The 14,166-nt window shown below is 38.4% G+C and overlaps 1 protein-coding gene across 7 annotated transcripts in view; it reads left to right on the forward strand.

Moving 5' to 3' along the window:
• Positions 1–14,166, forward strand: part of KANSL1 (KAT8 regulatory NSL complex subunit 1) — a 191,920-nt gene that overhangs the window by 139,349 nt on the left and 38,405 nt on the right. For 6 of the 7 annotated variants that reach the window (XM_030799940.1, XM_030799942.1, XM_030799944.1 and 3 more), the window contains one exon: positions 3,178–3,279. The exons of the other annotated variant lie outside the window; for it this stretch is intronic. In XM_030799940.1, the coding sequence (XP_030655800.1) occupies positions 3,178–3,279 (102 nt within the window). The remainder of the gene's footprint in view (positions 1–3,177; positions 3,280–14,166) is intronic. 7 annotated transcript variants of the gene reach the window in all.

Raw genomic sequence — 14,166 nt, forward strand, 5'->3', positions numbered from 1 at the left:
GCCTGAGCAACTTGGTGAAACCCCATCTCTACCAAAAAAATACAAAAATTAGCTGGATGTGGTGGCATGCACCTGTTATCCCAGCTATCTATGGGTTTGAGGTGGGAGGATCACTTGAGCCCGGAAGGGGGAGGTTACAATGATTCATGACCACACCACTGCACTCCAGTGTGGGTGATAGAGCTTGACCCTGTCTCAACAAACAAGAAACTGAGGCAATAATAAGTGAAATAAATAATGTGGCATAAGATTATGAATGCTGTGGAAATGAGATTTAAATACACAGAATGTAAGATAAAATCACCATGCTTTAGGAGGTCTGGCAGTGTGGATAAAGCAAGTAGGAACTCATTAACCCAGGACATTTTCTTCGAAGGAGGTGGGACTTGTTGAAAATCTCTTTGGAAGGACGAACGGCAATTTGGACTGATAAAATATAAAAATCAGTATGAATAAAGATGAACAGCTCATGCTTTAACCTTTAATTCAGTTTTTTTTAACCTTCTACTGACTAATAACCCCTACCTCCAGCAGCAGCAACAGCTTCACATACATTGAAACATTTGTCTAGGAGATGATGAGACTGGTATAACACTAACAGAAATATTTGGGGAAAATAGTTGGGAATTGATCTTTTAAAAATTTAGGAACCGGTTATGGGAAAATTTGAATAATAAAATGATTTTTGGCTTGCTTTGTACAGGAAGCAGGAAGGCAGTTTGGGCCCTTAAGCAGGGAATATCTGTTGAATACAACGTTTCGAGAAGGCAATGGTGTACAAGATAGCTATCTTTTGCAAATAGTTTTTACTTGGACGTGATAAAGTTTGTAAGGTATATTTTATGCTTTTGATTTAGGGAAGAAAATATTTTGAAGAGAAGTTCTTTTAACCAGAGAAACCTCATTTTAAAGGCTAGGGTTAATGTTTCTTGCTTACTAGTTAATGGCCTTTCTCTTGTTTCTGAGGGGACTCCAATTCTTTTTTTTTTTTTTTTTTTTTAATTTTGGGGTGGAGTTTCGCTCTTGTTGCTCAGGCTGGAGTGCAATGGCGCAGTCTTGGCTCACTGCAACCTACACCTCCCAGGTTCAAGCGATTCTCCTGCCTCGGCCTCCCAAGTAGCTGGGATTGCAGGGGCTCACCACCACGCCCAGCTATTTTTTGTATTTTTACTGGAGGCAGGGTTTCACTGTGTTGGCCAGGCTGGTCTCACACTCCTGACCTCAGCCTCCCAAAGTGCTAGGATTACAGGTGTGAGCTACCACACCCAGCCTCCTGTTCATTTTTGTTGTTGTTGTTGTTGTTGTTGTTGGAGATAGAGTGTTGGTCTGTTGCCCAGGCTAGTGTGCAATGGTGCGATCTTGGCTCACTGCAACCTCTGCCTCCTGAGTTCAAGCGATTCTCCTTCTTCAGCCTTCCAAGTAGCTGGGACTACAGGCATATGTGCCACGACGCCTGGGCAATTTTTGTATTTTTAGTAGAGATGGAGTTTCACCATGTTGGCCAGGCTGATCTTGAACTCCTGACGACCTCAGGTGATCCATCTGCCTCAGCTTCCCAAAATGCTGGGATTACAGGTGTGAGCCACCATGCTGGGACTCTCCAATTCATTTTTGTTATGGGCTAAGTGTAGTCATATTCCAGAATAGGTAGGCAGTGCTTGTTTTGCTTCAAGAGAAAAAGAGATACATACTTCTTTTTTAAAAACTGAAATAAAATTCCATTTTTCTTTCTTAATGTTTCCCCCCCTTTTCTGCAGCTCGTATTTCTTATTGGTTTTTTAGTTACAGGGACCCCCCAGGGATGGATCCTCTGGTTTAATGGCTCATAAGAGTCTGTTGTATGGCCTAGAGAGCTCAGACTAATAGTCACAATCCCTAGTCCCCCAAATCTATACTTTAGGATGTTCTTTGAGCCCAAACTAATCAAGTCTAGTGTTTTTCAACTTTACGAGTTTAGGACTTACCAGGGGAGCTTTTAAAGAATAGTAGAATATCCACCTCTGGGCATGGTGGTGGGCACCTGTAATCCCAGCTACTCCAGAGGCTGAGTTGGGAGGATTGCTGGAGCCCAGGAGTTTGAGATCAGCCTCGGTAACATAGTGGGGTGGGCGGGGTGGGGGAGTAGAGAGAGAAAGACACCCACCTCCATGTACCCACCATGCCCTGCCCCTCTTCCCCCTTAAAAAGGTAGACTACCTGGCCCCACCCCCAGAGGTACTGAGTAGATGTTGGACCTAAGCCAGTATAGGTCGATAAGGTTCCCCAGGTGATTCTGATATAAAATTTCCATTAAGAGCTTCTTAATCTAGTTAGATCTCTATTTTTTAGACCAGAGAAAGAGATTGGGAACCCTGATCACTTGCATCCCAGTCTTGCGGTTATATAGTGTCATAGCCTTATTTTTGTCACCTCTTCTTGTATACATGGTGGGATTCATGTGTAGTATTTTGTTTTTTTCATAATAAGGTAACTTCTGCCTTTACCCATCCTGGTTCATTATACCTACAATGGGGAGGACTTGTGGGTTCATTTTTAATTTCTTTTTATGTAAATTGTTTCCTGGAATGAATTTCCAAAGGTCTGAATTTGAAATTGTCAAGCAGGAGCTTAATCTGAAGTAATATTTATGCTTATGAAAAGCAGGTTCCTTTGGGCCAGCTTTTAAGAAGCTCTTGGTTTCTGATAAATTGTAGGGAACTGTTCCACATTTGTTTCATTCAGTTTTGTTTGTCCAGGTATAGTTGGTGGAGTACATGATTAAGAATAGTAGCATTTTCAGCTTAGTCATAAACTGCATTTGTTGGCTACAAAAACTGCATTTGCTGGCTACAAAAACTGCATTGCTGCTGTTAATCTAGTGGAGTCTAGTAATATGGTATAAAATGCCATAATCTGGTAAAGATTTCATATCTGAAAGATACGAATAAAGATGCTAAATGGTTGATGAGCCATGTAGGTCAGAGCAGTCAAGTGGCAGAGAGGGGAGCCTGGGTCCGCCTCTTACTGAAATAACTCTTTGGGAAAACAAAGCTGCTGCTGGTGTAGTTTGTTTCTGAACCATAGGATAAGGAAGAGGGGGCCTCTAGTACACCAATAGTCCTTTTGAGACTAACTCCTAAATTAAATTTGAAATTTATACTGCTCACTTACGCTATTTTTCTCCTCTCTATCCTGCAGGGGTTGATAGTTCTTGGGGAGGTACCTCCCCCAGAGCATACAACAGACTTATTTCTTCCACTTAGTTCTGAGGTGAAGACAGATCATGGGACTGATAAATTGGTAAGTATAAAAGATAGAAAGGGTGAAATGCGTGAGAATTAAGGGTGTTTTGGCACACCGTTTCTTCTCTGTAACTAGGATCCTTGCATTGGCTGAAGGAGGGGAACTATATCTACTTTTATCACTTTTGGCATTTTAAGATCTGAATTCCTGAATAGGGAACCTTGGGCCCCTCCTGCAGCTGTGTAGCTGACCATAGGATTAAAAGCAGCTCCAACTCTCAAGACGCTACAGCCAGAGCAAGTAGGGCATTAGGGAGTATCATTGGGAATCAGCAGACCTGGGTGTGGCTCTGACACCTGAGACATAAGGTCACCTTTCTGGGCCACTCTAATATATTATAGCCTTTTCATTAAAAGGTTAGACTAGAGGTTAAATTCACAAGAACATTGAAAATGGTCTCTATGGGTGACTCACTCTTATTCTATAATGAGCATTAAACTGTCATTTTCTCTTTTCCTGCTGTATCCTAGCTCTACTGTGATTCCTTCTCTTTCCTGGTTTCTCTCAATACCATAGTTAATTTTCTTTCTGAATTCCAAGAGCACTTGTTCTTTCACTTTTTTACTTTGCCTAAAAGGTTACTGGGTTTTATGAATATTCATACTTCTTGATTTAAGTCTCCATAACTTAATTATAAATTCCAAAGTCCCACAACAATAGTTTATTATTTTGATTATGCTTCAGATAATAAAGCTAGCATGAAGTGATGGCTTTTTAAATGGTGAGTTAAGCAAGCTGTTCTTGTATGTGCAAATAAACTAACCTTATAGTTCTTTTATTTATTTTAATCATTGTTAGCAGGAACTCATGATGTGGTAGAAACTAAATTCTCTCTGAGGCAGATATTGGAGATGTTTAGATCTTGGAAAGATCTCTCACCTAATTTTGAAAGCCAGCCACTGTTGCTAGAGATAAATGTGAAGGCACTAGAAGATTGATAATTCTTAACTGGAAAGTAGTTTTGAATAAATTAAAGAGCAGAATGCCAAGTTTTGCCACTGTTTAAGTCTATGATATAAGTTCATTGCATGCTGTTTACAGTATTTTTTTAAGTTATTAATGAAACTTTTAGTGAATGGTCTAATCAGGGTAAAAATTGTTAAATGAGAAAGGAAACATAGAGAAATTGGTGTTATGGGTACAGGAAACATGAAACATGAGGCATATGTGATAGAGGAGTAAGTTCTATCTGTATATAGAATTTAGGGATTCCAAACTTTTTTGAGTAATCTCCCTATAGTCATGTTTTCTCTCACCTCAGCACTTCTGAAGGACAGGGCATAACAGTCCTCCATTGTGTTACTGATTCTCATTGTCTTAAAAAAATCCACAGTGATTGTGAGATAGTTTGTACAGATTCACTTGTACACATACACTCTTTAGGAGCTTGTTCCTTTCCCTACCCTTCATTCATTTACTTGTGTGTTAAATTGTAAGATTCCTGTGTGTGTATTAAATTGTAAGATTCTTGAAGGTCAAGACTATCTTTCCCTTTGTGTTGGCCATACTAGTTTCTACACTGCAATAGAATGCTTTTTGGACTGAGTAAAATAAATAATGAAAACAACTAAGTATACACTGTCACTATTTTGTCAAGGAGAGATTAGCCCTTCGTGAATTATCTACCCTTTATGAGTATATCCATGCTTTCTGAAAAGCGTTCAGAAAGTGTTAGAGAAGACAGGGGCTGGGGGGTGGGGTGGGGGGAGCAGGGACAGTACATTTCCATTGTTTATTATTAGTAGAATGGGCTGCAGAGCATATGTTTCTTAAAAGCTATTGACTTAAATTTTTAAAATACCAAATATTTGCAAAGCTGTGCTTGTGTCAATTGCCAGGCAAAGTTTTTCTGTATAAGAAGGCAGTATTTAACTTTGCTTGTTTGTTCCCCAGGTTTTTTTGTTTTGTTTTGTTTTAAATTTTAGGAAAGCGACTTTTCTCAGTTTTGCTTAAAAAAAAAAAAAAAAAAAAAAAAAAAAAAAATTAGGTTTCCCAGGACAGAGGGCAACTGTAAGTTTTCATACCCACATGTAACCAGCCTGTTTTCCATTTTGTTAAATTTTTCCCTAAATGGAGGTAGGTGTATTTATTCCTTTTTTTTTTTTTTTTTTTTTAAAGACAGGCTCTTGCTCTGTCACCCAGGCTGGAGTGTAATGGCACAATCATAGCTCACTTCAGCCTCAAACTCCTGGACTGCCCTTGTTTATTACCCAAAAATATATTTGAAGACTTGTAGTTTAAAAATAATAATGTCAGAGGTATTTTCTGCTATGTTTAATTTTTGTATTCTCATTTCTGAAACTCAGGTGGAATTAACAAAAAAATCAGTATCTTTAGAATTGTCAAAATATAGTTTCAAAACATTAGATATAATTCTTTTCTTTTTTTCTTTCTCTCTCTCTCCTTTGTCTCCTCTCTCTCCTCTCCTCTCTCTCTCTTTTTTTCTCTTTCTTTCCATCTTTTTAGACAGGGTCTTACCTTGTCACCCAGGCTGGAGTACAGTGGTGCGACCTTGGCTCACTGCAGCCTCTACCTCCCAGGTTCAAGCGATCCTCCCACCTCAGCTTCCCAAGTAGCTGGGACTACAGGCATGTGCCACCGTGTCTGGCTAATTTTTGTATTTTTTGTAGAGATGGGGTTTTACCAAGTTGCCCAGGCAGGTCTCAAACTCCTGAGCACAAGCAATCCACTGGCCTTGGCCTCCAAAACTGCTGGGATTACAGGTGTGAACCACTGCACCAGCCTAGACATAATTCCTAAATATATAGTGATTTACTGAATGACGAGGGAATCATGATGGTGGCCAAACTGTTAGCAGTATTTTAATACCAGATAAAAAGGAAGAATGTAGGAATATGATTACTCAGTAGCATACAAAAGTTATTAATATCCTATAGGACAATAAAGCTGTAACTTTGGACATTGTTTTCAACAAGATGCAAACCAACTTTAACTTGTCAGCGTTTTAAAATAAACATCCAGTAAGACTTCTGGGCCCTAATCAATTATAGATAGTAGGTAAAACAAAGTTAAATAATTTATGGAGAGTCAGATGATTCCTAGGTGGGCTTGTTAGGTAATGTCCCAGTGGTACACTGCAAGGATACATAGTCTTTTTGCTTTATTTCCAAACAGGATGATTGTTTATTGACAGAACCAGTATATATCTGCTTGGGTCTTGAATACAGTACAGATACTACTGAACTAAGTTGTTCTAAAAGGACCCAACCTATGAGCAAAAGAACTGGAGACTGAATGCATGGGTGAACCTTTTTTGAGTCATAGAGCAAATCAAGGAATATTTTCTGGGTTAGGTGGCTAATGCCTGTAATCCTAGCACTTTGGGAGGCAGAGGTGTAATGCCACTTATGTAATCTTTTTCAGAAGTTTTATGGCAGAGGTGGGTGGATCACCTGAGGACAGAAGTTGGAGACCAGCCTGGCCAACATGGTGAAACCCCGTCTCTACTAAAAATACAAAAATTAGCCAGGTGTGGTGGTGTGCGCCTGTAATCCTAGCTACTCGGGAGGCTGAGGCACAAGAATCACTTGAACCCAGGAGGCGGAGGTTGCAATGAGCCAAGATTGTGCCACTGCATTCCAGCCTGGTCAACAGAGCGAGATTGTGTCAGAAAGAAAGAGTGTGTATGTTGAAATAGTAGTACAGAGTCTCCGTATAATTTTCACCCACGTTTCCCTAATCTTAACATATCTTGTCACAATAATCATTAATTATCAGAACCACGAAATTAACATTGAAATTAACATTGAACTTATACAAAGTAATAGACATACTTTATTTGAATTTCTATATTATTAGTTTTCTTATTACTGTCCTTGCTGTTGTCCAGAATCTATCATTGCTTTTAGTTTTTGCGTCTCTAAGTGTCCTTCAATATGTGAGAGTTCTCAGTTTTTGTCTTTCATTACTTGGATACAAGATTTCTGGTCAGTTATTTTGTATAGCGTTCCACAAATTGGTGTTTTCTCATTATTAGAGGTTACGCATTGTTTTACAGGAATGTCACAGAAGACATTGTACCCTTCTCTACACCACAGGGGGTTCATGATGTTGACTTGTCTTTCTAATAGTGATGATAGGTTTGTTCCCTTGGTTAAGGTGGTGCCTGACAGGTTTCTCCTCTGTAAAATTAGCATTTTTCCCTTTGTAATAAGCGACAATAGAGGATAGATTTATTTATTTATTTAGAGATAGGGTCTCACTCTGTCACCCAGGCTGGAGTGCAGTGTCACAGTCACCACTTCAGCCTTCACCTCCCTGGCTCAGCTATCCTCCCATCTCTCAGCCTCCCAAGTAGCTGGGATCACAGGCATGTGCCACCATGCCTGGCAAATTTTTATGTTTTTTGTAGTGACAAGGTTTTGCCATTTTGCCTCGGCTGGAATAAATGACTGTCTTATAGGGAGACACTATGTAAATATTCTGTTGCTCATTATATTTTTACCCATAATTTTATTGTTCACTGATGGCTTTTTCCTACAGCAGTTATTGCTGTGTTATTTACTCTAAAGGGTGATTGTTCTACTTCCTACCTGTATTAAATGGAATTCTGTTAGGAAGAGATGTCTTCCCCCCTCATTTATTTACTCATTCATTCATTCACTCAGTTGTGAATATTAGGATGGATCCATGGATATTTATTTTATTTAATAGATTATAACCTATTACCATTATACAGTTGCTCAAGTTATCTCAACTTTGGGTGTTGGGCACTCTTTCAGATTGGCTCCTGTGTCCTTTTAGCATGTACCGCTTATATTTTGAAATACTTTCTACTACTAGATGTTCCAGGTTCCTCTTGTATTTTGCCTACTTCAGCTCAGGTTCCTTTTATTAGAAACTAAAATCTGAGTACTAGTTGTGCTCATTGTTACTTCGTAAGTGTCACTGCTTCTAGGATGTCTCAAAAGGCAAAGCAAGGAAACATATGTATCTATGCTCACACATGCATACACACACATCTATATTTCTGTATCTACTTAACCTGTATGTATGTATATATAAAAAACCGTAAGTTCATACCAGTTCAACACAGCAGCCTTCCCCCTTCCTTATTGATGCTCGTTTAATCCTAGTACCCGTATAGTCTCACAATTGTCATCTAATACCCCTGTGAAAACACATTTACTAACTAGAATACAATATTTTTGTACAGTATGTTAACTGTTACACAGTCGAAATACAGTTTTCTGAAGTTACGTAGGTTAGTTATTTCCTTCCATCAAATCTTTCAGTATGGTTATGTTGTTTTGTAATACAGTTAGGTTCATTTGTTACTACAATATTCAATTCTAGCCTTCCCTGTTTTCCCCACCCCGCATTGTTAATTTTTATTTCTGTATGGGAAACATTACTGTGGTTCTAAAAAGCTATACATTCTTCTTTATATCCTTTTCTCACTCAACCTCCTGTAGGTTAGCAATTGCAGTACGTTTTGGATTATCTTTCCTGTATTTTTTTGCACCGATGAGCAGCAGACACGTGTATATATTTTTAAAAATCTTCTTGGATATTTTTTAAAATACTAGGTTTGACGTTAAGGAGGGTTTTGTTTAGCCGAAAGCATTGCTTCTATGGCAATTAACAAGTAACACATTATTTGTGTGTTAGTTTCTGTTTGTAAAATGATCCTGCTCCTTTACCCGTTTCTTACTCGTCCTACTTTACAGAAGTGATGAGAAAAACAAGTGTACTATTAAGTGAAGAGCTAATGCTTTCTCAGAAGAAAGGCACGCTAAAAATGTAAGCTATTGCTGTTTCTTTTTACACAGTCCAAGATACATCTTCATTCCATTGGTTTAAGTGGGAATACTCTTCCCTTCTTTGAAGTTTTGCAGTCACTAGGGACAGTGAGTGGTTCATTGGCCTGACAAGGGTTTTGGGATAGAAGGTAAAGGGGTAGATACTGGCCGAGAAATATTTGACCCACAGTGTTAGAAAACACTGACAAGTTAGGTCTTTTATAATAAATTGGGCTATGGATAAATAAGTTGAACAATAAGAAGATGCATTTTTGCATTTGCTATATTTCTTTAAATTCTAGATAGTTATTTTCAAGTGTTGGTAAACATAAATCTTAGGTTTAGGAACCATTGGATTAGTAACAGCATTATGCTAATCAAAACTTTTCAAAAATGAATTCAAAAGTGTTCTCATGTAATTGTATAGATTTTCTTCTTTTCTTAACCTGCAGAAGCAGGAAAGTGAGGCATATAGCCCCACATAGGCAGAAATTAAAGCCTAGGCAATAACTTGGTGAAAATGGAATTTTCAGAACATTCCACTCCTTGTTTAGTACAATTTTATGGCCATGGTGCTAGCTAATGGACTATTTATAGGCCAGCAATATTTTGGTGAATTTAAGCGAAACTATACTCAGTATCATTGAAATGGGGGTGGGGTGGGCTTGAGACATGAAATCAATCATACAAAGTCAAAAACTATTTTAAGCCAGGAATAAAAGTTAAATTCCTGTCACCCAGTTAGCATTTTCTTTCCATTTTAATGTTTGTCAGAAAGGGAATAAGTAACCAAAACTGAACTGTTGACTTTTCTAGCCAAACGAATGTGATACATTTAAAAAATGACATTGCAAGAAGGTGTGACATGGTATTAATTGAATAAAGTAAAAATACATATTTGCAGGTAGAGTTTAATTTTATTGTGCGCCTTTAAGTGTGTGGCTCTCTGTTTTTACCCCTTAACCCTCTCTACTTTTTGGTAAAACAAATCTAGTAGACATTGGTTCTTAGACCCTAGAAAAAACCACCCCCATAAAAACTATTTAGTCTTAGCTTTTCGTTCAAGGCCTCTTTGTCACGCTTACTTGATCTGGCCCAGAGAGTGGAGTAATGAATCAGATGCCTGCTTTATGTGAATAACAAATTTGAATCCCATTGCTGTGTTAGTAATTTTATGCTGTACACCTGGCCCTTTCAATCGGGGCGGGGTGGGGGGAACAATTCGGCAACCCTCCTTGCTACCTTTAACTGTAAGATCACTCCAAAAGATAATCCCCTTAGGGCCCTGCTTTGGAGAGGAGGGGATTACAGAGGTACTCTGTCTACCACTTTAGCTTTTCTACTCTTTTCTTTCTGGCTGTGGGATGCGTAAACCCTGAGTTCATCTGAACATCAAATAAAATTCAAATGGAAGCTTCAATGATAATCCCTATTTTCTAGGTAGGAGAGTCTTTAAGTTCTTTCATCCTTTTTGCAGTTGCCTATTGGATAGCAGATATCTCAGTCATGCTTTAGTTTTCTAAAAACACTAATGATGTAAACCACTGCAGTAGTAATAATGAAGCTGAAATTAGTATGCGGATTTAATATTTCTGAAGTGTTTGTTAATGTTTCTCTATCCTCTGCATTTGCAGCCTTTTAGACCTGCAGGATAGGAAGTGTTCATTTTTTCTCAAGAGAGAGTGCCTGCGTTTAAGGAGCTAGGTGAAATTACATGTGTTTGTGTGTTATGTTTTTCTTTTTCCAAATGGAACACTATGATTGGGATTAATATTTTAAGCTCTTTGCATTGATGATGGGTTGCAGGACATGTCCAAATGCCTGCTTTTGGATACTAGCTTGATTACAGAATTTCGCAAGATCTTGAGTAGATCCTTCCTGAGTATCCAGTGCTTCCTTTTGTGTGGCTGGGAATGCAGGCCAGCCACAGTCCCTTTCTGATGTTTATGCTCTTGATCTCTGTATACTTCTATGTTCTTGACAACATCTCCATGTTAATAAGGTGTTCCCTGTTGACTTCAATTTTGATTTGGGGGCTGAATTACTCCAGGAAGATTCAGGTTTCTATAAGAAAATCAATAACATTCATGTTAAAGCTGAATAGCATTTAAGTATATACACCCGAAGACATGAGAAACAAGACAGGCTGTTATAGCAGTAGTAGTTAGCTATATGGATGGTGACATTACTGGTGATTTTACTTTACATATTCTTCTTTAGACTTTCTATAAGAAAGATAAATGTTTTGAAATGAGACTTTGTTAGAGAATGGCAACATTTTATCTTGACAAGTGTCCTTGCAGTTAAATCTCATAATCCCTACCAGAAAAACTTAATCAAACGGAGAGTCAGTCAACCCATTACTTAAACGTAGTGCCTTCTAGAACACGTGGATATATAAATCAAATCACTGCCATAATTTAATGCCAAAATAAAAACAAACAGCATTTTTAAACAGCATTTTTCTGTTGAAAGGAAACTTTTTCATCTGAACCAGAACTTCTGAAATCTAGAAAACCTGTAACATGCCTGAAGTTATACATCTGTTAGTTAATATCAACCTGAATCTTAAATTCTTTTGATTTTTCTTGTTCTTTGTCATACCATATTTGTTTAGCCTTTTAGAGGTTTCCCCTGTGTAATAAATCCTTACTAGCATTCAGGAGGGTATTTGGTTTTATGGGGGTTTCTTTTTAAATAAAACTATTACCTAAAATGTAAAGAAAATTTCAGAATAGTTTTACAACCGTAACACTCTTTGTCTTGTTGTTATCTGTGTATGTATATTTTTAGTCACTACAACTGTATTAAACTGTATTTTTTTTCTCTTGAAATCTCTTCTTGCGTAAGAGAAGAAATATCCTTTATGGTTCTTTCTAATATTTTGATTTGGTGTACCACAACTGATAACTATAGTGATAATGCTTATAACTATTGAGCGTGTTTAGATTATTGATAGATATCATTGCAGTGACCACCTTTGTGAATAAGATTTTTGGGGGTGTGTTTGTTGCGTTACTCCTTTAGGGTAGATTTTTAAAAATTGGTTAGAAGATTTTGTCAGAAGATAGGAATATCCTTATAGCTCTTGCTGCTTAATACCGTGTTGCTTTCCAAGGGAAATCTGCAGAGCTTAAGGCAATGTGTCTATACCAGATTTACTATAATTTTTGATAGCATTGACAGTTGTTCAAGATGTTTGTGATATCTTAGTAGATGTACAGGATATCCAACAAAAAAGACAGCCTTTTCTCAGTGTTCACTCATTGTAGCATACTTATATGACTTGTCTGTGTATGTAGTTTGATCTGTATTTTAGGATAATTTGTATTAAAACTTTTAGATTATCTTCCCAATCTGTTTTTTTTGTTTGTTTTTTGTTTTGTTTTGATTTGGAGACAGTCTCTGTCTCTGTCTCCCAGGCTGCAGTGCAGTGGTGTGATTTGGCTTACTGCAACCTCCGCTTCCTGGGTTCACGTGATTCTCGTGCCTCAGCCTCCCGGAGGAGCTGGGATTACAGACAGGCGCCACCATACCCAGCTAATTTTGTATTTTTAGTAGAAATGGGATTTTACCATGTTGGCCAGGTTGGTCTCGAACTCCTGACCTCAGGTGATCTGCCTGCTTCAGCCTCCCAAAGTGCTGGGATTACAGGCATGAGCCACCACACCCAACCTCAATCTGTTCTTTTTTGATGCTTGTCTAGGACTACTTTCAGGTTCAGTCCTTTGGTGTTTTCTCCTTGGGGGTATAAAGACAAAAAAAAAAATCAATATTGAAAAATAGAATTTCAGCCTCAAAATATTTACCTTGGAAGCGTTTATAGGAATATTTACCTTGAAAGCTTTTATAGGAAAGAGAACTTCAGCGTGCCCCAGAGTCAGTTCAAGTGTAAGGAGACAGGTTAGGTGTGGTGGCTCACACGCCTGTAATCCCAGCATTTTGGGAGGCCGAGGAGGGCAGATCAGTTGAGGTCAGAAGTTCAAGACCAGCCTGGCCAACATGGTGAAACCCCATCTCTACTAAAAATACAAAAATTACATGGGCATGGTAGTGTGTGCCTGTAATCCCAGCTACTCAGGAGGCCAAAGCAGGAGAATTGCTTGAACCAGGGAGGTGGAAGCTATGGTGAGCTAATATCATGCCACTGCACTCCAGCTTGGGTGGGAGAGCGAGATTTCATCTCAAAAAAATAAAGTAAGGAGTCAAAGACCCATAGCCTTTCTGGGATATTTCAACAATTGCTAGAACTGAGGGACAGCTGCATCTGTTGCTTTATTGCCTATACCTCAGAGGTGCCATATGACTGGCATTCATACTGTTCCTATCCCTTTTGAGCCTAGTAAATATATAATTTGTTTTGAATACTGCAAATCAAACTTTTTATATTCTTTCTCATCTGTTATTTCATTTTATATTCTAAACATATTTGATTTGAATACTCTAAAGACAATAGTTAGTATCTGATAGCATCAGATAATTAGATTCATTGAGATTTTATTAACTTTGTTTTCCGTCAGGGAAAAATGTGTGTGTGTGTTTATTTATTTATTTATTCATTGAGACAGGGTCTCACTCTGTCACCCAGGCTGGAGTGCAGTGGCATGATCATGGCTCACTGCAGCCTCTGCCTCCCGGCTCAGGTGATCCTCCTCCCACCTCAGCCTCCTGAGTAGCTTGGACTACATGCACGCACCACCATGCCCAGCTAATTTTGTATTTTTTTGTAGAGATGGGGTTTTGTCATGTTGCCCAGGCTGGTCTTGAACTCCTGGGCTCAAGAGCTCCTCCTACCTTTGCCTCCCAAAATACTGGGGTTACAGTCATGAGCCACCATCCCCGGCCTGTGTGTATATTTTTAAACAAGCATAGTTTTTAGAAAACAAGCTTCTAGCTTACCCTGTTAGAGTTAAGCAGATATTAACTACATTTAAATTTCCTCTTAGTCATCTTGATACTGATGTTAGTATATCCTTGTTAATCATTAGTTGAAGGCTTATGTTACTGTGTAATTGTTTTGCCAAGCTTCTGTTCCATAGAATTGTTGAGGTCATTTTCCTGTCAATAGGTGCTTACTTTTAGTCTGTGCATTTGGATTCCTCATCCCTCTTTCCCCCAAAGC

Source organism: Nomascus leucogenys, chromosome 19 (genome assembly GCF_006542625.1).
Source record: "Nomascus leucogenys isolate Asia chromosome 19, Asia_NLE_v1, whole genome shotgun sequence".
NCBI lineage: Eukaryota > Metazoa > Chordata > Mammalia > Primates > Hylobatidae > Nomascus > Nomascus leucogenys.